General features: G+C 49.9%; 1 protein-coding gene across 1 annotated transcript in view; it reads left to right on the top strand.

The window, feature by feature from the left end:
- The first annotated feature begins 921 nt into the window (after positions 1-921).
- Positions 922-27,636, top strand: part of LOC146356518 (uncharacterized) — an 80,226-nt gene continuing 53,511 nt past the window's right edge. The window contains exons 1-5 of the mRNA XM_084841117.1: positions 922-1,338; positions 1,924-2,094; positions 2,319-2,445; positions 3,122-4,801; positions 23,052-23,895. Coding sequence (XP_084697243.1) covers positions 931-1,338; positions 1,924-2,094; positions 2,319-2,445; positions 3,122-4,801; positions 23,052-23,895 — 3,230 coding nt within the window. The 5' untranslated portion in view covers positions 922-930. The remainder of the gene's footprint in view (positions 1,339-1,923; positions 2,095-2,318; positions 2,446-3,121; positions 4,802-23,051; positions 23,896-27,636) is intronic.

Genomic DNA, 27,636 nt, shown 5'->3' with positions numbered 1-27,636 from the left:
CTGGTTCACCTAGGCTTTAATTAATCATTACATTAATCATGGACTGTAACTTAAAACACACTTAAACTGATCTCGGCCAGTACATTACATTGAACGTGAACTGATCATGGGTTGTAAATGAAAACACCCTTGTCCACCCAGGCTCTCCCTGGGCTATCAGTAAATTAATCATGCCGCTCCATTGTACTGCTCCTTGATATATATTTTTTACTCTACTTGGAAGTGTGTTTAATGTTGTGTTTTCAATATTGCATTTTAAACGTGTTTAACAGTTGTTGTCAACCGCTGAGGGGCGTTCTTCTATTCCGCGGTATAGAAGGGTCACAACTCGGTCAGCAAATAAACCAGTGATCTGACCGGGGAGAAAAGGGCGGCTTGCTCCCATTCTCCCCATCCACTGGGCTTCTGGGGCGCGTGATGGGGGGCTGCCCCCCTCACCCTGCAGCACAGAAACCTGGATGTGCCCCCTGCGCGTAACACAAAGTGAAACAAAGGAGGAAAGTGAACTCCAGGGTTGTTGTGGGTGCTGCTGCTGCCCAGCGCTCTCCAGCTCTGGGGTTCTTTGGGTGGCTGGGGAAGATCGAGGAGGGAGGCGGAAAGTGCCAGGCAGGGCCCGGCCCTCTTTGCCCCCTCCAGAGAGCCGACTCTGCTTGTGGACCAGGGGAAGCTTTGAGTCTGAGCATCTCAGGAGGAAGAACCTGGACTCCCACCCCACATCTCTAGTGTCCCCGAGTCATGGTGCGCACCTCCCTTTCATAGCCAGACTGCTCCTTTTCTGTGGTGAGTGCAACATATGCAGAGAGAAGGGGGCTCACAGGCTTTGTAAAATGTGATCCACTTGCATCAGATTCAGGCACTCCTGGCCTGAAGAAAGAAATCGGCAGCCAAGCAAGGAGGTCCTTCGAGTCCTGCTGGCAGCGGAGAGTGAAGATGGAAGAGCGAGATTTGGCTGACCCCGAGGAAGGAAAAGGCCCCTGTACCTTCCAGGAAGGGAGCACTGTGGAGCTCTGGGAAAGAGGAACGCAAGAGAACCTGGCTGGGAGCAGCACCAGTTCAGACGCAGAGCGCCGGCGCTTCAGGGGGTTCTGCTACCGGGAGACCGAGGGGCCCCGAGAGGCCTGCAGCCGACTCCACCACCTTTGCCGTCAGTGGCTGAAGCCAGAACGGCGCACGAAAGCTCAGGTGCTGGACCTGGTGGTCCTGGAGCAGTTCCTGGCCGTCCTTCCCCCGGAGATGGAGAGCTGGGTCAGGGAGTGTGGAGCGGAGACCAGTTCCCAGGCGGTGGCCCTGGCGGAAGGTTTCCTCCTCAGCCAGGCAGAGCACAAAGAGAAGGAGCAGGTGAGAGCAGTTCATCCTGAGAGCTCAGAGGAGTGTGGTCTTAAAAATCCCCCCGGTATCCCAGTGTTTTCCAGCTGCCAATGGATAGTGATGCCCCAATCTCCGCCTGCCCACACCATCCACAGCTGTCCCACCAGTTCCGAACGTGTATAGCAGGCCCTCCTTGGGGGATCACAGGGCACCCGCGGAGATTGTGATGCCCAGGGAAGGAGGGGATCCTCCTTGCACCAGCAGCACAGTCGTCCCAGCAGAACAGGGTTAGTGGCTGCAGGCACCACTCTTCCGTGCTTCCAGCAGCTGAGTGGCAGCAAACTTCTGGGAGCTTCCTTCTCCCCCGCTCCCCCGTTGGTTTTAGGAGGGAGTTTTGGATTCCTTTTCTCGCCCATTCTGAGGCTCAGGATACCTTTTTGGCCACAATCCTTCTGTGCTCACCTGCCAAAGCACGGCTGCAGGACGTAGGAAGTGGAACAAATTTAGGATGCAGACAGACTGGCAAACGCTGCTCTTGTCCTTTGCCTGTCCCGGTTCCTCCCTCTCCTAATCCCCTTCGCCCTGGACTGCCTGGGCTCCTCATTCCTTTTCCAGGTGGAGGAAATAGTACCCAAAGCAGCCACGGATTTCCCCGAGGCAGAGACGTCTCCCTCGGACACCACACACGGAACGACCAGCGGAGAGAGCGAGCGGATGCAGGGGGCTCCTTCTAGGCCCCCTTCGCCTTGCGGTGGAGCGGAAATGGCTTCTCTGCAGCCAGAGCAGGTAGGGGAGGCCGGGGTGCCTCCGTCCCCTGCACACCTCTCTGGCCCTGGAAGAGTCCAACCCTGTCCCTTTGCTCCTGTCCAAGGAGGCTGGTCAGAAGGCTTCGGAGGTCACTCATGAAGCTCTGGCACTCGGAAGGAGAACCTCCAACCACCTCACCTTATGGTCTTCATGGATTGCTGCATTATGCGTAAAGAGAACCTGGTGTCTCCTTCTTCTCTCAGGGTCCGGTGACCTTTGAGGAGGTGGCTGTGCGTTTCACGGAGGAGGAGTGGGCCCTGCTGGATCCAGGCCAGAGGGCTCTGCACAGGGATGTCACGGAGGAGAATCATGGGACCCTGGCTGCTCTGGGTAAGGGAGTGGCCCCTCTGGGTCAGGCTTCCTCTTTGCCTTGTTGACAGATGGTGGAAGGGGGAATTGTGGCTCTTCCTTATCTGTATCAGAGATAACGTTTGCTCTAGTGGGAAGTGCCAGAAATAATTCTGCTATTTCTGTGCTCTTTAAAAGGCCTTCTGGTACTCAGAGCTGACTTCCTCTCCTGGCAGGAAAGAAAATGGGCCTCTGAGGCAGGGGAGAGATCAGAAGGTATGTGCTTGGGTCTGGTGGGACCCTTTGTCAGATCTCTCAGGTTCTGCATTCTCCTGGGAGATCTGTTTTCTGGCTAAATGTCACCTCTTTGACACATCTCTCCGAGAGACAGCCAAGGAAATAGGTGGAAGTGTGATGGATACTTTTCAGCTTGTGTGTCCTGAGGATGTGGGTGAGCTGCTTGGAGGGATGAGGCCCTCCACCTGTGCTCTGGATCCATGCCCTTCTCGAGTCATAGAAGCAGGCAGGATGGGTTTAGGGATTCTGGAGGGGTAAATTCCACTTGGGCAGAGGGCATAGTTCCCCACTAACGTAAAGGTTTCTGTGCTGCAGCCCTAATTAAACCAACCCAGCCTGCCCCCGAGGGTTGTGTTAGTCATTTCTAAGTCTGATCATCAAAATAGCCATCCATTGGGTTTGTTCTCTTTTTCTCTTTCAGGGGATGGGAGGGAGAGCATTAAAAGTGCTGTGCACCTGAGAATGAAAAGTGAAGATGAAGAGAAGTGGGGAAACACATCTAGTTCCCTTGAACAGGCTGACGTCGATGAATGGCCAATACCAGAAGAACCCTTTGAAGCGCACAAAAGGAATATTGACAATGCAGAGAAACAGTGGAAATGCTCGGATAGTGGAAAGAATTTCACTGAGAAACTAAACCTTATTGAATGTCAAAGAATTCTCACAAGAGCGAAAACATTTCAATGCTTGGAGACTGAAAATCAATTCAGTTGCAGCTCAGACCTTAACTCCCATCAAGGAATTCGCACAAGGGAGGAGCCCTATAAATGTTCGGAGTGTGGAAAGAGTTTCCATCGGAGCTCAATCCTTAAAACCCATCAAAGAATTCACCCAGGGGAGAAGACGTATAAATGCCTTGAGTGTGGAAAGGGTTTCACTGTCAGCACACACCTTAACAACCATCACAGAATCCACCCACGGGAGAAACTTTATAAATGCTCAGAGTGTGGAAAGAGCTTCACTCTCAGAATGAACCTTAAAACCCATCAAAGAATCCACACAGGGGAGAAGCCGTATAAATGCTTGGAGTGCGGGAAGAGTTTCAGTCAGAGCTCACACCTTAATGACCATCACAGAATGCACACAGGGGAGAAGCCCTATGAATGCTTGGAGTGCGGGAAGAGTTTCAGTCGGAGCTCACACCTTAATGACCATCACAGAATCCACACAGGGGAGAAGCCCTATAAATGCTTAGTGTGCGGAAGGAGCTTCACTCTCAGCACACACCTTAAAACCCATCAAAGAATCCACACAGGGGAGAAGCCCTATACATGTTCCAAGTGTGGAAAGAACTTCACTCGGAGCTCAAACCTTAATCGCCATCAGAGAATCCACACAGGGGAGAAGCCATATAAATGCTTAGTGTGTGGAAGTTGCTTCACTCAGAGGGCATACCTCAATGGCCATCACAGAATGCACACAGGGGAGAAGCCCTATGAATGCTTAATGTGTGGAAGTTGCTTCACTCAGAGGACATACCTCAATGGCCATCACAGAATGCACACAGGGGAGAAGCCCTATGAATGCTTGGAGTGCGGGAAGAGTTTCAGTCGGAGCTCACACCTTAATGACCATTACAGAATCCACACAGGGGAGAAGCCCTATAAATGCTTAGTGTGCGGAAGGAGCTTCACTCTCAGCACACACCTTAAAACCCATCAAAGAATCCACACAGGGGAGAAGCCCTATACATGTTCGAAGTGTGGAAAGAACTTCACTCGGAGCTCAAACCTTAATCGCCATCAGAGAATCCACACAGGGGAGAAGCCCTATAAATGCTTAGTGTGTGGAAGTTGCTTCACTCAGAGGGCGTACCTCAATGGCCATCACAGAATGCACACAGGGGAGAAGCCCTATGAATGCTTAGTGTGTGGAAGTTGCTTCACTCAGAGGGCGTACCTCAATGGCCATCACAGAATGCACACAGGGGAGAAGCCCTATGAATGCTTAGAGTGCGGGAAGAGTTTCAGTCGGAGCTCACACCTTAATGTCCATCACAGAATCCACACAGGGGAGAAGCCTTATAAATGTTCGAAGTGTGGAAAGGACTTCACTCGGAGGTCACACCTTAATGGCCATCAGAGAATCCACACAGAGGAGAAGCCCTCTGAATGCTCCGAGAGCTGAATGAATGAGAGCTGAATGAATCACTTTCAGCACCATACAAAACCTCAAAAGATTCACCTCGGGGGCAGCACTATCAGTTCTCTAAGTGCAGAAAGAGTTTCCATGATCGGAATTGCCTGAATTTGCATCAAAATCAGCCCTGTAGCTGGGGGGGGGGGTGCGCTCCCCCCAAAGCTACCCTTTGCCCCCACTAGCATTTTGGGGGGAAATTGACTTTTTAAATTTGTGTCATGACAGATGATGACAGCTCCTATTTAAAGAATTACACCTTGTCTTAAGAACAGGAGCAACTAAGAAAAATTCAGAGAATATGACAGGGCAAGTGCACAACAAAAGCCTCATCTGGAAGAGCCCCCCCAAATCTGCTCTCAAGAATTGTCCTGATTGAGGGTGGATTTGTTATGCTGATAATCACCCTGTAATTACTTAAGTGAGCCTGGAAAAGAAAAACTGCAGCTAGTGTAGTAACGTGACCGTTGAGAAATGAAATATATGAACTTACTGTGGGCCAGGTTGGGACTCCACCACTTTGCTCTGCTTTCCCGTTTCCGTTGTGTTCTCTGCTCAGCCAGCAATGAAGAAACCTGTTTGTGTATCTGCTATAAGAACTAAGGGTTTGTTTATTCTGGTTATTATGATGAGTAGAGCAGGATTGGGTGCTTCTTGCTAAGGGGTTGAAATGTAGGGACAATTTAAGATACAGGAAAAAATATCTACCCTAAGTTATCCTTTACTGTTTTAACGTACTCACGATACTCACAAATATACTGGCTATTTTTCCCCTTGTTCTTGAGGTAGCAAAGGATGAGAACAGCTCAGAGGAATTGGGAGCAGTGTTGTGCACACTTCTGTTAGCTGGCTGGCTGGCCACATAGGCCTGATTTCTGATTTTCCTAATGTGTGCAGCACACCGTGAGGCCTTTTCAGGGTTGCGTGGTGGGGGGAATCAACCCACAACTATTTAAAAAATGGCTTTACAGAATTAGTTTAGTTCCCACTCACTTAGCTGAAACTAAAGCCTGATTTCTGATTTTCCCAATCTCAGTGTGAGGCCTTTTCAGGGTTGTTGTTGGGTTTTATGTGTGTGTGGTGGTGGTGGAAATCAACCCACAACTAGTAAAAAGGAAAGAAAAAGGTTTCCCACAATTAGTTTAGCTCCCAATCACTGAGTTATGCTTTATATAGCAACCAGTTGTCCCTTCTGAGTCCCACAGGAAGGAAAATTTAAACATCAGGTCTCAGAGCTATAAGGTGGGATCCCGAAGGAGAACTTAACATCCTTGAAAGTATTTTTTCTGCCCATTCTGAAACTTCTAGCATGGACAAGTTTGTTTTTCAGGTGGAATCTAAAGCAGAGATACCTAATTCACCATCAAAGCCAAGCCCAGGAGCTCACTGTAATTACCAAAGTGATTCAGTCCGTGAAGAACTGGAATACAGAGACTGACTACAGGTGAAAGAGGACTGCAGCCACTGACGGCAAAGGTAATGGAGTTGGCTGCAGACCTCCCAGGCCCCTCAGCCTCCCAGTAGCAGAACCCCCTTCCTGGATGATACAGGGACTTTTTCCTGCCTTAGGGCCAGCAAAGTCTTGCTCTTCCATCTTCACCCTCTTCTCCATCTCCGCTGCCAGACGGGTTCGAAGGATCTCCTTGCTTTGCTGCCAGTTTCTTCCTCGAGGCAAGGACTGATGTGAGCTGATCACAGCTTACAAAGTCTACAAGCCTCTCTCTCTGCTGTGGAAAGAATCCTTTAAACCTCACCCCTGATGTGTTATGTGTACCCCAGAATGGCAACGCTGTTACAAGAGTGCCGTTGACATCTGCATAAGGTGTTCAACAGATGCTTGTGTTTAGTGTGAACCAGAGCTGCTCCATGTTTGTACGCTAGCCCACCTTGTTTTGGCAGCACAGTCTGTGAGAAGCAAATTTCAGCCTGTCAGCAGCTTCTCTGAGAACTGTTAGGGAGGATGGGTTCCTCCCCAGGCTGCGGGCTGATAACATTGTACTTCGTGCAGTAACTGAGTGTCCGTAGCTGGCAAGCTTCCACCCTGTCTACGGAAGGAACATTCAGCCCCTTGCCAGATAACAGACTGTGTGAATGCCTCCAAGTAATGCGGCTACTAGAGCATGGCTAGAGTTCTTCCCTATATGTGACGTATTTCTCTGTATATAAGTTTACTCCACTGAATAATCAAGGCTCTCTGCCTCTTTGCTGACAGAGTGCCTTGCTGGCCACGCAATAAAGTGCTTTTAGATCCAGAAGTCTTACCCGTGTCTAGTGTGATCCATTGTCCGGCTAGACAAGAAACAAGGAGCGTGTTCCGCTCATATAGCAATGTTGTGACTGTGGCAGGACAGCTCATTTCTCCTCTCCTCCACTTGGAATCAATTCCCAGGTGCCACTAGGTGAGTACACCGGAGGGATCTTGTTTTCGGTGGTGGGACGGGGACACAGGTCCATCAAAGGGTAAGCAGGAACTGCTGACTCATAGAGGCAAGAGATCTCTAGGCTTGGGGTTCAATTCCCTTTAGCCCAAAGCTTAGGATTCAGTTCCCTGTAGCCCCAAAGACAAAACACCTGGGTTCAATTCCCAGGCGTTTTAAGGAAAACACTTGGGTCCAATTCCCAGGTGTTTTAAGGAAGACACTTGGGTTCACTTCCCAGGTATTTTAAGGTACCTAAGGTGTAGTCAAAGGTTTTGGGTTCAATTCCTGAAAAAAGTAGTAAAGATGGGAAATACTTGTTCTGCCCCCTTGAGTAGTCCTTTGGATGTGATGATGAAGTGTTTAAAAAAAAAAAAGTCTGGTACAGCCATTTTGTCTAAGAAATATATGTGTGTCTTAAGTGTTGAAGAGTGGCCTATTTCTTTCCACTCTTGGCCGAATACAGGATCCTTTAACCAACAAATATTAAGGGACTTAAGACTAGTCTTTGAAGAGAAATTTCCTAGCCTGATAGATTATTGGTACCTTTGGGAAAATGAGGCTTATAAACAGAGCCAAAGACGAAAGGTTTTTGTCCCAGAAAGCCTTAGCTCCCCGCTAACAGCTCTGCCTGGTTATTTAGCCACCTCTGCCCTATGTGGTTTGTATCCTCTTTTGAGTTCCACTATACCAATTTCAGCCCCCACTGTCCCAGGTGGAAACGGAGCTCCTGACCAGCTCGCCAGGACCGGCTTATTCAGCACTTAGAAGCCCTTTTGGCTATTGATGAAAGGGCAAAATGAAATACCAAGAGAGTTTCTTTTTCCAGACTCTCCCAGTCCATTCGCACGTACGGCAGTATGGACTCAGAAGCTGAGCAGAGTAAACCTCTGGTAGGTGGCATGTTTGTGGACCAGAGCGCTCCCGACATTAGAGTATTTTACTCGCCATGTTCCTGGGTGGCAAGGAAAGTCTGTGTCAGAAGTTTTGAGTTTGGCAACGTATGTTTTTTAATGGTAGAGATGAGAGAGAAAAGAAAGAAAGACAGCTGGGGTCAGCAGATGGTGTGAAAATGCTGGCTGCAGCAATTTCGGAGGGAGGATTTTACAAGACGTGAGGGAGAGGACGTGGGCGAGGCAGAAGCCAAGGAGGCCAGTCACGGGGCCCCCGGCAGCCTCCTCAAAATGCCCACGACATCTGTAATTATTGTAAACAAGCAGGGCATTGGAAGCGTGAGTGTCTCCTTAGACCAAAGGAAAAAGAGATGAGTTTGAAAGGTTAGCAAGTGCAGAAAGAGAAGAAAGTAGACAATGATGGTTCCAGGGAGATTTCCACATAAAAACCTCAAGAAAACCCCTCCCCAACAACTAACAGTTGGAAACTGAAATTGAGTGCCCCGTTCTTAAAAACTCAGGATCGGAGAAAATGAGTACTCTTGTTTAGTTGACACCGGTGCAAATTATTCCATGCTAAACACCAAAGAACTTCCCCTCTCAGGACGCCTAGAGCGGGTGATGGGCATTGATGGGATCCCAAATTATCAACCCCTTAGCAAAGAAGTCATGGTGTCCATAGGGCCCCTTCTAAAACAGACCATGCTTTCAAACTAATGAAACACAGTCCTGCAAATTTATTAAGAAGAGATTGTTAAGTAAATTTTGAGCTGAATTTAAATGTGATCCTGGTAACTTTTGGGTTTTGCTGCCATCTACTCGTTTGATGGCTCTTACTGAAGGAGTGGAGTCAAAATGTTCCTCTCGAAAGCCCTTTGGGATATTCCTTTAGCATACTGGTCTGAGCTTATGCTCAACTTGTGCGTTTACCAGAAAAGATATTTTTGAACAAAAGAATGCAAGTAAAACTGAATGTTTGTGAAGAGATAGTGTATGTGCTGATGTTATGTTATGAACAATGTTCATCGTTATGATAAAAATTGGATTTTTATATGGTTAAAAAGTAAATGTAAACTTTTGCTGAAAGTCACCGGTAAGAAGCAAGTAGACTGAAAGCCTAGAGGGGACCAAGTTGGGGAAAGCTGGAGTAGAGGCTTGTAGAAAACCAGAGTGTAATAGTAACGTTGCAAGACATAGTGAACTAATGAAGGTCAAGCGAGAGTTGCACAGGGAGTGAGAGGAGTTGCTTCGTGTGTAGAGCTGATCACCATAAATCATTTATGGGTCAGGATGTACCCCAAACTAGGAGGTTCAAACTAGTGAGTTGCTTAAGAACGTGTGCTTTGTTCCACTGATACAAGAATTGTATCCTGAATTGCTCCTTTGTTTATGCTGTTGCTGTATAAGTTTAATCTCTGAGCAAGTGCAGATGTCTTTCTGACTACGCTGTTGCAACTCCTTATGAGTGCTTTAAATCAGCTAGTCTCTCCGCTCAAGTAGCTGAGCTCATTGCTCTAAAATCAAAAACTGTTCACTGATTCACAATATGCTTTTAGAGTAGTTCATGATTTTGGTCAATTATAAGAAAAGACAGAGTTCATGAGTTCTGCAGGAACCCCCCCACTGCAAATAGAAATATATTTCAGGTTTGTTAAAAAGTGGTTCTCCTGCCATCTTCCATTGCTATTATCTAATGTGCAGCAACATGTTGTGTCCCACTCAAATTCCCGTGCTGATGCAGCTGCAAAAGGCGGCTGCACAAATATCTTGTTGATCTTTGGGACCTCAGCATAGCCCAAGATTCGGTCCCAAAACAAACAAACAAAACAAATCCAAGTGGAGTGGCGCAGGTTGCATTTTACACCCCGACTCTCTTCAGGCGCTGCCCAGGCAGCTGCTTGGTAGTGCCTGGGTCATTCCATTTCCTCTTGGCCGACATGCTTCATCCCTGTTCGCATGCCAACAAGAAAGGGTAGGCCATCTGTCAGGCCATCTGTCTCTGTTGCGTCACCTGTCAGTCCCACATCTTGTGAAGGCTGCGCAGGGATACAGAGGTCTCTCAGACGGTCCGTTTTTACCTCTGCAAATGGATTTTATTCAAATGTCCAAGTGTCGTAGGTTTGGATATGCGTTAGAAATTGTGTGCCTGTTTTTGGGATGAGGGTAAAGCCATCCCCTTGCAGGAGGGCTACCACAGTCACGGAGAAACTTTTGAACTTTGTAACTCCTACTAAAAACAGGTGTGCAAAGCGATGAACATTTCCCAACACTTTCACTGCCCATATCACCCCCCACCCGCGCCCAAGTTTGGGAAACCAAACTTTCCCAAACCAACTAGTTTATAAAGTGACAACATCTGCACGCTCAGGCTAGTCCAGCATGGAAAGAGCGGTTCCATCTCCTCCAGATACTCGGTAGTACTACTGAAGTTGGCTTCAGTTTTATTATCATCGAAACACTGCCAGATTCTCTCTGTGGTTCACTGGTCAAAGGACCTTGGTGTTCAACCAGGACTGAAAACACTTCTGAGACTAATTCCCCAAATGGAGGGTACAACATTTCCCCCTGGCTTCTTCCCAGCACCCGCAGGGGCAGTTCCAGGTCAAACAGAACAATGACCATGACTTCCCTACTGCTATGCCATTGTTTCTCACCCCCATTTTGCCTTAGAGGTTTCCTCTGCTGCGTGGATGGCCAACGTTTATTCCTCCAAAAGCTCCTCTGCCTTTGTTTCTGCATTGCACCATGTTCTGCCTTAAGAAACTCCTACGTTGCATGGATGGCCAACTTTTAAGCTCCTCTGCCTTTGTTTCTCCAGAACCACATTAGGCCACATCTGGAGTACTGTGTCCAGTTCTGGGCACCGCACTTTAAGCAGGATGCAAACAAGCTGGAGAGGGTTCAGAGGAGGGCAAGGAAGATGATCAGGGGACTGGAAACAAAGCCCTGTGAGGAGAGACTGAAAGAACTGGGCATGTTTAGCCTTGAGAAGAGACTGGGGGGAGATATGATAGCGCTCTTCAAGGACTTGAAAGGTCATCACAGGGAGGAAGGCCAGGGTCTCTCCTCCATCAGCCCAGAGTGCAGGACATGGAATCGTGGGCTCAAGTTCCAGGAAGCCAGATTCCGGCTGAACATCAGGAAAAACGTCCTGACTGTTAGAGCAATGTGACAATGGAACCCATGACCTCGGGAGGTGGTGTGTTCTCCCACATTGGAGGCATTCAAGACAAGGCTGGACAGCCCCCCGTCAGGGCTGCCCTGACTTGGATTCCTGCACTGAGCAGGGGGTTGGGCTCGGTGGTCTTATAGGCCCCTTCCAACCCTATGATTCCATGATTCTACGACCCCTTGGCTCCAGTTTGCTTTTGGGGTATGGTGGCGTATGGGCTGGGCTTTGCGTGTGTGTGTCTGTGTGAATGAGGAGTGTGTGAAAGGGAGGCGTGTTTTGCATAGGTTCCCTGCTGCTGCTTCTGCTTTGTGATGGATGCATAAAGGCGTGGATTGCTGGATGCGCTCAGACCTTGTTCCAACGTTCCAAAGGCTGCTGTTCTCCGTGGTTTTGAGAATATCACATATTATTTTAGCTATTATCACAGTTATTACAGCTATGCGATTCTCCCCCTCCGCTCACCATCTTAAACACGCTTTTCCCTGTGGAATGGGAATTTTTCCTGAAACTGTGGTCCACAGGAGTCCGTTCGTGTGGCTATGTGGCCCCCACCCACCCCCTGCCCTTTGCCTGTCTTGTGCCTCAGTTTTCCCTCTCTGTGGAATGGGTGGCTGACTGTTCGAGGTTCCAAGACGTTCTGCGTCCACTGGACCCTTGGCTCTGCCTCTCCTGACCCCTTGGTCCTGGCTCTGCTGACCCACTAGTCGGACAGGCTACTGGAACTGTTCACAACCGGGCCGCGGCTGGCGCGTCCCGAGCTCCGCACCAACCCTCCCCCGCCCACCCATGTGCTTCACCCCTCCCCCAAAAGGCCTCTAGCAGATCCCGTGTCCTTCTTCAATCCTACGAAACTCAAGAACTCTCAGTGCCTCCCGATTCCCAGGACCCGGGTTTTGCACCCTTTTCTTCTCTCCCAGGAAGGGGCTGCGAAGACTTCCTGCCTGAACAGAGAGGAGGGGGGAAAGCCAGGAGATGGGGGTCTCCTGGAGGGACCACAAATGGGCCAGTCCCTGCCTCCCCCAACTGCTCCCCGCCCTTGGGCATTTTCCTCCCACTCCCATCATCCTGGGGAGCTCAGTGCCTTTTGCACTCACCAGTTCCCGTTAGGGCTCCCCCGGGGGGGGGGGGCTGGGGCTGCCTGCGCTTCACCCCCAAAGCCCAGCCCGAGCCGCCCCCCTTCGGCGCTTCCTCATCCTGGGGGCCCCAATGCACTTTGCGCTCACCAGCCCCCAACAGCCGCCCCCCCCCGCCCCGGCGCTGTGGGTGCCTGGACTTCGCCCCAGGTCCAGCCGAGCCGCCCCACCCTGGGCCCTTCCCAGCCGCCTGGCAGGCGGGGGGGGCGGCGTGGAAGCGACGGCGGAGGATCGTCGCCCCAAACCCTCCCCGGGGCGCGGCGCGCCCTCGCCGCCGCCCTCGGACGGAGTCTCCAGGCGGCCCGATGTGCGCAGCCCTGCGGGGAGCGAGGCTGCGGCGGGTCCTGCCGGAGAGCCCCTCGCTCTGCGCCTCCCGTCCCGCGGCGCCAGCGAGGGGAGCCCCTTCCCGGGGCGGAGGGAGACCCCCGCCTCCCCGGAGGCACCGCTGCGGGTCGTGGGCTGGGCGAGGGATCCCCTCCCCTCCCCTCCCCTGGGGACTCCCTTCTCCTGTGCCTGGCGAGGGGGAGAGGAGCTGGGGGGCGAGCCGGGGGCAGCGCCGGCGACGCGCGGGGCTTGCTCAGAGCCGTGCACGCGGACTCTCCCCCTCGTCTCCTCCGGCTAAAGAATGGCGGAAAAAGATGGTGGCCTGCAAGCCGCGGCGGAGGCGATTCCCGGCGGGCTCCCGCCCGAGCACGCACCAGGGCTGGCCCTGCTCGGCTGCCCGCTCAGGCGCAGCCAGCCCGGCTCCGCGGGGGTTTGGCGCCGGCGCCGCACTAGGGCCGGGGAGCCTCGGGTCCCAAAGCTCCGGCGGGCCCTGCGGTTCGAGGAAGGCCCCGGGCAGCACGCCGGCCTGCCTCGCGGGGTTGTTGTGAGGGCGGGGGAGACCCTGCGCAGCACCACAGGCCCCGGAGGAGACGCGCGCGCGCGCAAGGACGCGTTTCGTGCCCGTCGAGGCCGAGGGAAAGCTGCCCTTCCGTCGACTCGCTTTCAGCCCCCGCCCTCTCCTGGCCTCCCCTGGGTGCGGGAGATGCCGGGAAGGGAGCCCGCGAGCGAAGCCCTGAGCAGGACCCCCCCGCTCATCGCCCCCCGCCCCCCGGCCCCTCCCCTCTGCACTCCCCCGGCCTCGCCCGCCCCCCGAGGGCCGGGACGGCGCGGGGAGGGGCAAGGGCGCCTTCCCCCGTTGCCCCGCTTCGGTTCTCCGGCAAGGCGGGCGGGGGCCTTTCCCCGCCCGGCGCTCCCCGCCCCGCCCTCCTCGTGGGCGCGATCCGCAGCCTCTCCTCCTCGCCTGCAGGGCGGCTGGGAAGCGCCGAGGGGGCGGCTCGGGCTGGGCTTTGGGGGTGAAGCGCAGGCAGCCACAGCCCCCCCCCCCCCCCGTGGGAGCCCTAACGGGAACTGGTGAGTGCAAAAGGCACTGAGCTCCCCAGGATGATGGGAGTGGGAGGAAAATGCCCAAGGGCGGGGAGCCATTCTTGGGGGGGGAGCGGCCCCCAGGTGGCTGTCCCATTTGGGGCCCCTCCAGGAGACCCCATCTCGTCGCTTTCCCCCTCCTCTCTCTGAAGCCAGCAAGTCTCAACAGCCCCGGCCCGGGAGAGAAGAAGGTTTTCCGCGCAGCGCTGCTCTTCCCTTGTACATCCCCAGGCGACCTTTAAGGTCATCGCAGGAGGCCCGGGCCGCCACCCCAAACGAATGGAATGGCGCCCTGAGACCCCCCGGCGGAGGGCCTTCTCGGTAGCGGCGCCCACCCTTTGGGAAACCCTCCCTGGGGCAGTTCGGGAGGCAGACGATGTGGCACCTTTGAAGCGCCTCCGGAAAACACACTGGTTCACCCAGACTTTAATTAATCATTACATTAATCATGGGCTGTAACTTAAAACACACTTAAACTGATCACGGCCAGTACATTAATTAAAACATACTTGAACTGATCACGGGTTGTAAATGAAAACACCCTTGTCCACCCAGGCTCTCCCTGGGCTATCAGTAAATTAATCATGCCGCTCCATTGTACTGCTCCTTGATATATATTTTTACTCTACTTGGAAGTGTGTTTAATGTTGTGTTTTCAATATTGCATTTTAAACGTGTTTAACAGTTGTTGTCAACCGCTGAGGGGCGTTCTTCTATTCCGCGGTATAGAAGGGTCACAACTCAGTGAGCAAATAAACCAGTGATCTGACCAGGGAGAAAAGGGCGGCTTGCTCCCATTCTCCCCATCCAATGGGCTTCTGGGGTGTGTGATGGGGGGCTGCCCCCCTCACCCTGCAGCACAGAAACCTGGATGTGCCCCCTGCGCGCAACACAAGCTGTGCGCATAGCTGAAGAAAGCCTTTTTGTTGCTTTTAGCATCCCTCGCTAATCTCAGCTAGTTCTCAGCTTTAGCCTTCCTGACGCTATCCCTGCAATTCTGTGCTATCTGCCTGTACTCTTCCTTTGTTGCTTGGCCTTCTTTCCACTTCCTATATGTGTCCTTTTTTGTTTTCAGGTCATCTCTTTTCTTTTTGTGAAGCCACATTGGCTTCTTCTGTTGTCTTCCACCTTTTTTTCTTGTTGCAAGTGTTTGTAATTGTGCCTTGAGAATTTCCTTTTTAAAAAACTCCCACCCATCTTGGACTCCTTTTCTCATTAGAGTCACTTGCCATGGGACCTTACTGATCATTGTTCTGAGTTTATTAAAATCAGCTTTCCTAAAATCCAGGGTATGGGTTTGGTTACACTCGGCTTTTGCTTCCCTTAGAACCAAGAACTCAAGTGCAACATGGTCGCTTTCCCCCAGACTTCCTGTAACTGCTACTTTACCCACTAAGTCATCTCTGTTGGTTAGGATCAAGTCAAGGATAGCTGATCCTCTAGTTCCTACCTCTACTTTCTGTTGTTGTTGTTGTTGTTGTTGTTCAGTCATTAAGTCGTGTCCGACTCTTCATGACCCAATGGGCCATAGCACGCCAGGCCTTCCTCGTCTCCACTCTCTCCTGGAGTGTGCTCAAGTTCATATTCATTGCATGGGTGATGCTATCTACCCCTTCATGGATCACTGCCTTGTTGTGGCGAAGGGGCTTGCGTAACTCAGTGAAGCCATAAGCTATGCCGTGCAGGGCCACCCAAGACGGACAGGGTTTGTCAGAGAGTTCTGACAAAATGTGGTCCACTGGAGAAGGAAATGGCAACCCACTCCAGTATTCTTGCCAAGAAAACCCCATGGAACGTATCACAAGGCTAAAAGAGATGACGCCGGAAGATGAGCCCCTCAGGTCGGAAGGTGTCCAATATGCTACTGGGGAAGAGCAGAGGGTATTTCCAAGTAGCGCCAGAAAGAGTGAAGCGGCTGGGCCAAACCCGAAAGGACACTCAGCTGTGGATGTGTCTGGCGGTGAAAAGAAAATCCGATGCTGTAAAGAACAATATTGTTTAGGAACCTGGAATGTCAGATCAATGAATCAAGGTAAGCTGGAGGTGGTCAAACATGAGATGGCAAGATTGAACATCGACATCTTGGGAATCAGCGAACTAAAATGGACAGGCATGGGCGAATTTAATTCAGGTGACCATCATATCTACTATTGTGGGCAAGAATCCCTTAGAAGAAACGGAGTAGCACTCATAGTCAACAAAAGGGTGGGAAAAGCAGTACTGGGGTACAATCTTAAAAATGATAGAATGATCTCAGTACGAATCCAAGGCAAACCATTCAATATCACAGTAATTCAAGTCTATGCCCCAACCACTGAGGCTATCTAGCCATCTCATCCTCTGCCGTTCCCTTCTTTTGCCTTCAAACTTTCCCAGCATCAGGGTCTTTTCCAGTGAGTTTTCTCTTCGCATTACATGGCCAAAATATTTGAGCTTCAGTTTCAGTATCTGTCCTTCCAATGAGCGGTCAGGGTTGATTTCCTTTAGGATGGACTGATTTGACCTCCTTGCAGTCCAGGGGACTCGTAAGAGTCTTCTCCAGCACCACAGTTCGAAAGCATCAATTCTTCGGCGCTCAGCCTTCCTTATAGTCCAGCTCTCACAGCCATACGTTACTACTGGGAAAACCATAGCTTTGATTAGACGGACATTTGTCGGCAAGGTGATGTCTCTGCTTCTTACGATGCTGTCTAGATGTGCCATAGCTTTCCTCCTAAGGAGCAAGCGTCTTTTAATTTCATGGCTGCAGTCGCCGTCTGTGGTGATTTTGGATACCAAGAAAATAAAATCTGTGACTGCTTCCATTTCTTCCCCTTCTATATGCCAGGAAGTGATGGGGCCAGATGCCATGATCTTAGTTTTTTTAATGTTGAGTTTCAAACCAACTTTTGCACTCTCCTTTTTCACCCTCAGCAAGAGGCTCTTTAGATCCTCTTCGCTTTCTGCCATTAGGGTGGTATCGTCTGCGTATCTGAGGTTGTTGTTAATTCTCCCGGAAATCTTAATTCCGACCTGTGATTCATCCAACCAGCCGTTTCTCATGATGTACTCTGCACATAAGTGAAATAAGCAGGGTGACAATATGCAGCCTTGTTGTACTCCTTTCCCAATTTTGAACCAATCAGTTGTTCCATGTCTGGTTCTTACTGTTGCTTCTTGACCCTCGTACAGGTTTCTCAGGAGACAGGTAAGGTGGTCTGGTACTCCCATCTCTTTAAGGATTTGCCACAGTTTGTTGTGATCCACACAATCCAAGGCTTTAGCATAGTCAATGAAGCAGAAATAGATGTTTTTCTGGAATTCTCTTGCTTTCTCCATGATCCAGCAAATATTGGCGATTTGATCTCTAGTTCCTCTGCCTCTTTGAAACCCAGCTTGTACTTCCGGTAGTTCTCGGTTCACATACTGCTGAAGCCTAGCTTGTAGGATTTTGAGCATAACCTTGCTGGCATGTGAAATGAGCACAATTGTACGGTAGTTTGAACACTCTTTGGCATTGCCGTTCTTTGGAACTGGAATGTAAACTGACCTTTTCCAGTCTTGTAGCCACTGTTGAGTGTTCCAAATTTGTTGGCATATTGAGTGCAGCACTTTAACAGCATCATCTTTTAGGATCTTAAATAGCTCAGCTGGAATACTGTCATCTCCGCTAGCTTTGTTGTTAGTAATGCTTCCTAAGGCCCACTTGACCTCACTCTCTAGGATGTCCGGCTCAAATTCAGTGACCGCACTATCATGGCTATCAGGGACATACAGATCTTTCCTGTATAGTTCTTCTGTGTATTCTTTCCACCTCTTCTTAATCTCATCTGCTTCTGTTAGGTCCCTGCCTTCTTTGTCCTTTATCATGCCCGTCTTTGCACAAAACGTTCCCTTGAGATCTCCAATTTTCTTGAAGAGATCTCTAGTCTTTCCCATTCTGTTGTTTTCCTCGATTTCTTTGCATTGTTCATTTAAGAAGGCCTTCTTGTCTCTCCTTGCTATCCTCTGGAACTCTGCATTCAGTTGGATATATCGTCCCCTTTCTCCCTTGCTTTTCACTTCCCTTCTTTCCTCAGCTACTTGTAAAGCCTCATCAGACAGTCACTTTGCTTTCTTGCATTTCCTTTTCTTTGGGATGGATTTCGTTGCTGCCTCCTGAACAATGTTGCGGATCTCCGTCCATAGTTCCTCAGGCACTCTGTCTATCAGGTCTAATCCCTGAAATGTATTCCTCACCTCCACTGTATATTCATCAGGGATATGACTGAGGTCATACCTGAATGGTTTAGTGGTTTTCCCTACGTTCTTCAATTTAAGCCGAAATTTTGCAACAAGAAGCTAATGACCTGAGCCACAGTCATCTCCAGGTCTTGTTTTTACTGACTGTATAGAGCTTCTTCATCTTTGGCTGCAAAGGACATGATCAATCTGATTTTGATATTGACCATCTGGTGATGTCCATGTGTAGAGTTGCCTCTTGTGCTGTTGGAAAAGAGTGTTGGCGATGATCAGCGTGTTGTCTTGGCAAAACTCTATTAGCCTTTGTCCTGTTTCATTTTGTACACCAAGGCCATACTTGTCTGTTATCCCGGCTATTTCTTGAGTTCCTACTTTAGCATTCCAATCCCCTATGATGAAGAGGACATCTTTTTGGTGTTAATTCTAGAAGGTGTTGTAGGTCTTCATAGAACAGATCAACCTCAGCTTCTTCGGCCTCAGTGGTTGGTGCATAGACTAGAATTACTGTGATGTGGAATGGTTTGCCTTGGATTTGTACTGAGATGATTCTATCATTTTTGAGATTGTACCCCAGTACTGCTTTTCCCACGCTTTTGTTGACTATGAGTGCTACTCCATTTCTTTTAAGGGATTCTTGCCCACAGTAGTAGATTTTATGATCACCTGAATTAAATTCGCCCATGCCTGTCCATTTTAGTTCGCTGATTCCCAAGATGTCGATGTTCAATCTTGCCATCTCATGTTTGACCCCCTCCAGCCTACCTTGATTCATTGACCTTACATTCCAGGTTCCTAAACAATATTGTTCTTTACAGCATCAGACTTTCTTTCCACCACCAGACATATCCACAGCTGAGTGTCCTTTCAGCTTTGGCCCAGCCGCTTCACTCTTTCTGGCGCTACTTGGAAATTCCCCCTGCTCTTCCCCAGTAGTATATTGGACACCTTCCGACCTGAGGGGCTCATCTTCTGGCATCATATCTTTTAGCCTTGTGATACCTTCCATGGGGTTTTCTTGGCAAGAATACTGGAGTGGGTTGCCATTTCCTTCTCCAGTGGACCACATTTTGTCAGACCTCTCCGCCATGACCTGTCCATCTTGGGTGGCCCTGCATGGCATAGCTTATGGCTTCACTGAGTTACACAAGCCCCTTCGCCACAACAAGGCAGTGATCCATCCGCCACACAAGTCAGGAATTTCCCGGAGGGGCCATGTTTTGCAGAAGTGAGAAAACTATCTGGTCCCCAAAGTTCTTGAGTTTTCCTTCCCAGAGCTTCAAAGTCTGACATGATTTCTTCGTATCTCCACTTGGCAGTATCATTTGTTCCCACAGGGATGAGAAGGAAGGGATACCTGTCAGTGCAGGCTTGATGACTGCAGGCAACCCTTCAGTCACGTCTCTAATCCATCCTCCCGGGAGACAGCATACCTGGCGAGTCCACAAGTCTTCGTGACATACCTGGGTTTCGATCCCATGCAGCAGGGAGTCTCCCACTACTACCACTCTTCTCTTCTTGTAGCTGTAGGCCTGGGTTTCATCGCCTCTGCATGACTGACCTTCAGCCTTTTGTTCACTCTCATGCAGGTTCCCCTGTAATTCTTCCTCTGCAGGCTGTTCTCCAGTCTCATCCTCAAGTACCTGGAAACGGTTCCCTAGTTCCACTGCCTCCACTGGTGCCGGGTGTCTTCTAGTTCTTCTGCTCCTAACTGTCACCCTTTTCCAAGGAGTATCCTCTACTTCATTTTTCCTCACCTCAGCAGTTTCTTCTGCCTCAGCTTGCTGTTGCTCTTCTAGCTTCTGTTCTTCACTTTGCTGCTGTAGTTCCACCGTTCTGTCCAAGAACTCTTCGTGTTCTCTTATTCCCTGGAGGGTTGCCACTCGCCACTCCAGTCTGCTTATTTTTTCTTGCAGCAGCATGATCAACTTGCACTTGTTGCAGGTGTAGGCCATGTTGTTCTCAGGCAAGAAAACAAACATGGCACACACCTTGCAGGTCACCACCACTGGAGAGTCTTGTCCTTCCATAGTCTCTTTTCCCTTTTTGTGTCTAGCTCCCTGGTTGTTCATTCTGCCAACCTAGCAGTTCGAAAGCAAGAAATTGCAAGTAGATAAATAGGTACCGCTTCGGCGGGAAAGGGAACAGCGTTCCGTGCACCTTGGTGTTCAGTCATGCCGGCCACATGACCACAGGAGCGTCTTCGGACAGCGCTGGCTCTTCGGCTTAGAAACGGGGATGAGCACCGCACCCTAGAGTCGGACACGACTGGCTGGGGACACCTTTACCTTTTTTTTCCTGGTTGTTCTAGGGTAGCCTGTGCCTGGTCCTCTACTCACTGCAGGTTAAAAACAAAGTCCCAGATTCAGGCACTCCTGGCCTGAAGAAAGAAATCGGCAGCAAAGCAAGGAGGTCCTTCGAGTCCTGCTGGCAGCGGAGAGTGAAGATGGACGAGCGAGATTTGGCTGACCCCGAGGAAGGAAATGGCCCCCGTATCATCCAGGAAAGGAACAGTGCGGAGCTCTGGGAAAGAGGAGCGCAGGAGAACCTGGCTGGGAGCAGCAACAGCTCAGACACAGAGTGCCAGCGCTTCAGGGGTTTCCACTCCCGGGAGGCCGAGGGGCCCCGAGAGGCCTGCAGCCGACTCCACCACCTTTGCCGCCAGTGGCTGAAGCCAGAACGGCGCACGAAAGCTCAGGTGCTGGACCTGGTGGTCCTGGAGCAGTTCCTGGCTGTCCTGCCCCCGGAGATGGAGAGCTGGGTCAGGGAGTGTGGAGCGGAGACCAGTTCCCAGGCGGTGGCCCTGGCGGAAGGTTTCCTCCTCAGCCAGGCAGAGCACAAAGAGAAGGAGCAGGTGAGAGCAGTTCATCCTGAGAGCTCAGAGGAGTGTGGTCTTAAAAATCCCCCCGGTATCCCAGTGTTTTCCAGCTGCCAATGGATAGTGATGCCCCAATCTCCGCCTGCCCACACCATCCACAGCTGTCCCACCAGTTCCGAACGTGTATAGCAGGCCCTCCTTGGGGGATCCCAGGGCACCCGGGGAGGTTGTGATGCCCAGGGAAGGAGGGGATCCTCCTTGCACCAGCAGCACAGTCGTCCCAGCAGAACAGGGTTAGTGGCTGCAGGCACCACTCTTCCGTGCTTCCAGCAGCTGAGTGGCAGCAAGCTTCTGGGAGCTTCCTTCTCCCCCCCCCCCCCATTGGTTTTAGGAGGGAGTTTTGGATTCCTTTTCTCGCCCATTCTGAGGCTCAGGATACCTTTTTGGCCCCAATCCTTCTGTGCTCACCTGCCAAAGCACGGCTGCAGGACGTAGGAAGTGGAACAACTTTAGGATGCAGACAGACTGGCAAACGCTGCTCTTGTCCTTTGCCTGTCCCAGTTCCTCCCTCTCCTAATCCCCTTCGCCCTGGACTGCCTGGGCTCCTCGTTCCTTTTCCAGGTGGAGGAAATAGTACCCAAAGCAGCCACAGATTTCCCCGAGGCAGAGACGTCTCCCTCGGACACCACACACGGAACGACCAGCGGAGAGAGCGAGCGGATGCAGGGGGCTCCTTCTAGGCCCCCTTCGCCTTGCGGTGGAGCGGAAATGGCTTCTCTGCAGCCAGAGCAGGTAGGGGAGGCCGGGGTGCCTCCGTCCCCTGCACACCTCTCTGGCCCTGGAAGAGTCCAACCCTGTCCCTTTGCTCCTGTCCAAGGAGGCTGCTCAGAAGGCTTCGGAGGTCACTCATGAAGCTCTGGCACTCGGAAGGAGAACCTCCAACCACCTCACCTTATGGTCTTCATGGATTGCTGCATTATGCGTAAAGAGAACCTGGTGTCTCCTTCTTCTCTCAGGGTCCGGTGACCTTTGAGGAGGTGGCTGTGCGTTTCACGGAGGAGGAGTGGGCCCTGCTGGATCCAGGCCAGAGGGCTCTGCACAGGGACGTCACGGAGGAGAATCATGGGACCCTGGCTGCTCTGGGTAAGGGAGTGGCCCCTCTGGGTCAGGCTTCCTCTTTGCCTTGTTGACAGATGGTGGAAGGGGGAATTGTGGCTCTTCCTTATCTGTATCAGAGATAACGTTTGCTCTAGTGGGAAGTGCCAGAAATAATTCTGCTATTTCTGTCCTCTTTAAAAGGCCTTCTGGTTCCCAGAGCTGACTTCCTCTCCTGGCAGGAAAGAAAAGGGGCCTCTGAGGCAGGGGAGAGATCAGGAGGTATGTGCTTGGGTCTGGTGGGACCCTTTGTCAGATCTCTCAGGTTCTGCATTCTCCTGGGAGATCTGTTTTCTGGCTAAATGTCACCTCTTTGACACATCTCTCCGAGAAACAGCCAAGGAAATAGGTGGAAGTGTGATGGATACTTTTCAGCTTGTGTGTCCTGAGGATGTGGGTGAGCTGCTTGGAGGTATGAGGCCTTCCACCTGTGTTCTGGATCCATGCCCTTCTCGAGTCATAGAAGCAGGCAGGATGGGTTTAGGGATTCTGGAGGGGATAAATTCCACTTGGGCAGAGGGCATAGTTCCCCACTAACGTAAAGCTTTCTGTGCTGCAGCCCTAATTAAACCAACCGGGCTTGCCCCCGAGGGTTGTGTTAGTCATTTCTAAGTCTGATAATCAAAATAGCGATCCATTGAGTTCGTTCTCTTTTTTCTCTTTTAGGGGATGGTCAGGAGAGCATTAAAACTGCTGCACACATGATAATAAGCACAGAAGTTGAAGAGAAGTGGGGAAATACATCTAGTTCTTTTGAATGGGCTGACGCCGACGAATGGCCAACACCAGACGAACCCTTTGAAGCGCACAAGAGGGATATTGACAATGCGGAGAAACAGTGGAAATGCTCGGATAGTGGAAAGAATTTCACTGAGAAACTAAACCTTATTGAATGTCAAAGAATTCACACAAGAGTGAAAACATTTCAGTGCTTGGAGACTGAAAATCAATTCAGTTGCAGCTCAGACCTTAACTCCCATCAAGGAATTCGCACAACGGAGGAGCCCTATAAATGTTTGGAGTGTGGAAAGAGTTTCCATCGGAGCTCAATCCTTAAAACCCATCAAAGAATTCACACAGGGGAGAAGCCGTATAAATGCCTTGAGTGTGGAAAGAGTTTCCATTGGAGCTCAATCCTTAAAACCCATCAAAGAATTCACACAGGGGAGAAGCCGTATAAATGCTCAGAGTGTGGAAAGAACTTCACTCTCAGATCGAACCTTAAAACCCATCAAAGAATCCACACAGGGGAGAAGCCGTATAAATGCTTGGAGTGCGGGAAGAGTTTCAGTCGGAGCTCACACCTTAATGACCATCACAGAATGCACACAGGGGAGAAGCCCTATGAATGCTTGGAGTGCGGGAAGAGTTTCAGTCGGAGCTCACACCTTCATGACCATCACAGAATCCACACAGGGGAGAAGCCCTATAAATGCTTAGTGTGCGGAAGGAGCTTCACTCTCAGCATGCACCTTAAAACCCATCAAAGAATCCACACAGGGGAGAAGCCCTATACATGTTCCAAGTGTGGAAAGAACTTCACTCGGAGCTCAGAACTTAATCGCCATCAGAGAATCCACACAGGGGAGAAGCCCTATAAATGCTTAGTGTGCGGAAGGAGCTTCACTCTCAGCACACACCTTAAAACCCATCAAAGAATCCACACAGGGGAGAAGCCCTATAAATGTTCGAAGTGTGGAAAGGACTTCACTCGGCGGTCACACCTTAATGGCCATCAGAGAACCCACACAGGGGAGAAGCTCTACAAATGTTTGAAGTGTGGAAAGGACTTCACTCGGCGGTCACACCTTAATGGCCATCAGAGAATCCACACAGAGGAGAAGCCCTCTGAATGCTCTGAGAGCTGAATGACTGAGAGCTGAATGAATCACTTTCAGCACCATACAAAACCTCAAAAGATTCACCTCGGGGGCAGCACTATCAGTTCTCTAAGTGCAGAAAGAGTTTCCATGATCGGAATTGCTGGAATTTGCATCAAAATCAGCCCTGTAGCTGGGGAGGGGGTGCGCTCCCCCCAAAGCTACCCTTTGCCCCCACTAGCATTTTGGGGGGAAACTGACTTTTTAAATTTGTGTCATGACAGATGATGACAGCTCCTATTTAAAGAATTGCAGCTTGTCTTAAGAACAGGAGCAACTAAGAAAAATTCAGAGAATATGACAGGGCAAGTGCATAACAAAAGCCTCATCTGGAAGAGCCCCCCAAATCTGCTCACTCAAGAATTGTCCTGATTGAGGGTGGATTTGTCATGATGACAGTCACCCTATAATTATTTAAGTGAGCCTGGAAAAGAAAAACTGCAGCTAGTGTAGTAACGTGACCCTTGAGAAGTGAAATATTTGAACTTACTGTGGGCCAGGTTGGGACTCCACCACTTTGCTCTGCTTTCCCGTTTCCGTTGTGTTCTCTGCTCAGCCAGCAATGAAGAAACCTGTTTGTGTATCTGCTATAAGAACTAAGGGTTTGTTTATTCTGGTTATTATGATGAGTAGAGCAGGATTGGGTGCTTCTTGCTAAGGGGTTGAAATGTAGGGACAATTTAAGATACAGGAAAAAATATCTACCCTAAGTTATCCTTTACTGTTTTAACGTACTCACGATACTCACAAATATACTGGCTATTTTGCCCCTTGTTCTTGAGGTAGCAAAGGATGAGAACAGCTCAGAGGAATTGGGAGCAGTGTTGTGCACACTTCTGTTAGCTGGCTGGCTGGCCACATAGGCCTGATTTCTGATTTTCCTAATGTGTGCAGCACACCGTGAGGCCTTTTCAGGGTTGCGTGGTGGGGGGAATCAACCCACAACTATTTAAAAAATGGCTTTACAGAATTAGTTTAGTTCCCACTCACTTGTTGTTGTTCAGACGTTCAGTCGTGTCCGACTCTTCGTGACCCCATGGACCATAGCACGCCAGGCCTTCCTGTCCTGCGCTTTCTCCTGGAGTGTGCTCAAGTTCATATTCATTGCATCGGTGATGCTATCTAGCCATCTCATCCTCTGCCGTCCCCTTCTCCTTTTGCCTTCAGTCTTTCCCAGCATCAGGGTCTTTTCCAGAGAGTTTTCTCTTTGCATTAGGTGGCCAAAATATTTCAGCTTCAGTTTCAGTATCTGTCCTTCCAATGAGCACTCAGGGTTGATTTCCTTTAGGATTGACTGATTTGACCTCCTTGCAGTCCAGGGGACACGTAAGAGTCTTCTTCAGCACCACAGTTCGAATGCATCAATTCTTCGGTGCTCAGCCTTCCTTATAGTCCAGCTCTCACAGCCATACGTTGCTACTGGGAAAACCATAGCTTTGATTAGACGGACCTTTGTCGGCAAGGTGATGTCTCTGCTTCTTACTATGCTGTCTAGGTTTGCTATAGATTTCCTCCCAAGGAGCAAGCGTCTTTTAATTTCATGGCTACAGTCACCGTCTGCGGTGATCTTGGAGCCCAAGCAAGCAAAATCTGTCACTGCTTCCATTTCTTCCCCTTCTATGTGCCAGGAAGTGATGGGGCCAGATGCCATGATCTTAGTTTTTTTAATGTTGAGTTTCAAACTAGCTTTTGCACTCTCCTCTTTCACCCTCAACAAAAGGCTCTTTAGATCCTCTTCGCTTTCTGCCATTAGGGTGGTATTGTCTGCATATCGGAGGTTGTTGATAATTCTCCCGGAAATCTTAATTCCGACCTGTGATTCATCCAACCAGCCGTTTCTCATGATGTACTCTGCATATAAGTTAAATAAGCAGGGCAACAATATGCAGCCTTGCCGTACTCCTTTCCCAATTTTGAACCACTCGGTTGTTCCATGTCTGGTTCTTACTGTTGCTTCTTGACCCTCGTACAGGTTTCTCAGGAGACAGGTAAGGTGGTCTGGTACTCCCATCACTTTAAGAATTTGCCAGAGTTTGTTGTGATCCACACAATCCAAGGCTTTAGCATAGTCGATGAAGCAGAAATAGACGTTTTTCTGGAATTCTCTTGCTTTCTCCATGATCCAGCGAATGTTGGCGATTTGATCTCTAGTTCCTCTGCGTCTTCGAAACCCAGCTTGTACTTCCAGTAGTTCTCGGTTCGCATACTGCTGAAGCCTAGCTTGTAGGATTGAGAGCATCACCTTGCTGGCATATGAAATGAGCGCAATTGTGCGGTAGTTTGAGCACTCTGGCATTGCCCTTCTTTGGAATTGGAATGTAAACTGACCTTTTCCAGTCTTGCGGCCATTGTTGAGTGTTCCAAATTTGTTGGTATATTGAGTGCAGCACTTTAACAGCATCATCTTTTAGGATCTTAAATAGCTCAGCTGGAATACTGTCATCTCCGCTAGCTTTGTTGTTAGTAATGCTTCCTAAGGCCCACTTGACTTCACTCTCTGGGATGTCCGGCTCAAGTTCAGTGACCGCACTATCATGGCTATCAGGGACATTCAGATCTTTCCTGTATAGTTCTGTGTATTCTTTCCACCTCTTCTTAATCTCATCTGCTTCTTTTAGGTCCCTGCCTTCTTTGTCCTTTATCATGCCCATCTTTGCACAAAACGTTCCCTTGAGATCTCCGATTTTCTTGAAGAGATCTCTAGTCTTTCCCATTCTGTTGTTTTCCTCGATTTCTTTGCATTGTTCATTTAAGAAGGCCTTCGTGTCTCTCCTTGCTGTTCTCTGGAACTCTGCATTCAGTTGGATATATCTTCCCCTTTCTCCCTTGCTTTTCACTTCCCTTCTTTCCTCAGCTACTTGTAAAGCCTCATCAGACAGTCACTTTGCTTTCTTGCATTTCCTTTTCTTTGGGATGGATTTCGTTGCTGCCTCCTGAACAATGTTGCGGATCTCCGTCCATAGTTCCTCAGGCACTCTGTCTATCAGGTCTAATCCCTGAAATCTATTCCTCACCTCCACTGTATATTCATCAGGGATATGACTGAGGTCATACCTGAATGGTTTAGAGGTTTTCCCTACGTTCTTCAATTTAAGCCGAAATTTTGCAACAAGAAGCTCATGATCTGAGCCACAGTCAGCTCCAGGTCTTGTTTTTACTGACTGTATAGAGCTTCTCCATCTTTGACTGCAAAAGACATGATCAATCTGATTTTGATATTGACCATCTGGTGATGTCCATGTGTAGAGTTGCCTCTTGTGCTGTTGGAAAAGAGTGTTTGCGATGATCAGCGTGTTCTCTTGGCAAAACTCTATTAGCCTTTGTCCTGTTTCATTTTGTACACCAAGGCCATACTTGTCTGTTATCCCGGCTATTTCTTGAGTTCCTACTTTAGCATTCCAATCCCCTATGATGAAGAGGACATCTTTTTGGTGTTAGTTCTAGAAGGTGTTGTAGGTCTTCATAGAACAGATCAACCTCAGCTTCTTCGGCCTCAGTGGTTGGTGCATAGACTAGAATTACTGTGATGTGGAATGGTTTGCCTTGGATTTGTACTGAGATGATTCTATCATTTTTGAGATTGTACCCCAATACTGCTTTTCCCACCCTTTTGTTGACTATGAGTGCTACTCCGTTTCTTCTAAGGGATTCTTGCCCACAGTAGTAGATATGATGGTCACCTGAATTAAATTCGCCCATGCCTGTCC

This window comes from Heloderma suspectum, chromosome 2 (assembly GCF_057233095.1).
Source record: "Heloderma suspectum isolate Gila_16-S chromosome 2, 16-S_ref, whole genome shotgun sequence".
NCBI lineage: Eukaryota > Metazoa > Chordata > Lepidosauria > Squamata > Helodermatidae > Heloderma > Heloderma suspectum.
The sequence above is the reverse complement of the archived record's forward strand: the minus strand, read 5'-3'. Positions and strand labels throughout refer to the sequence as shown.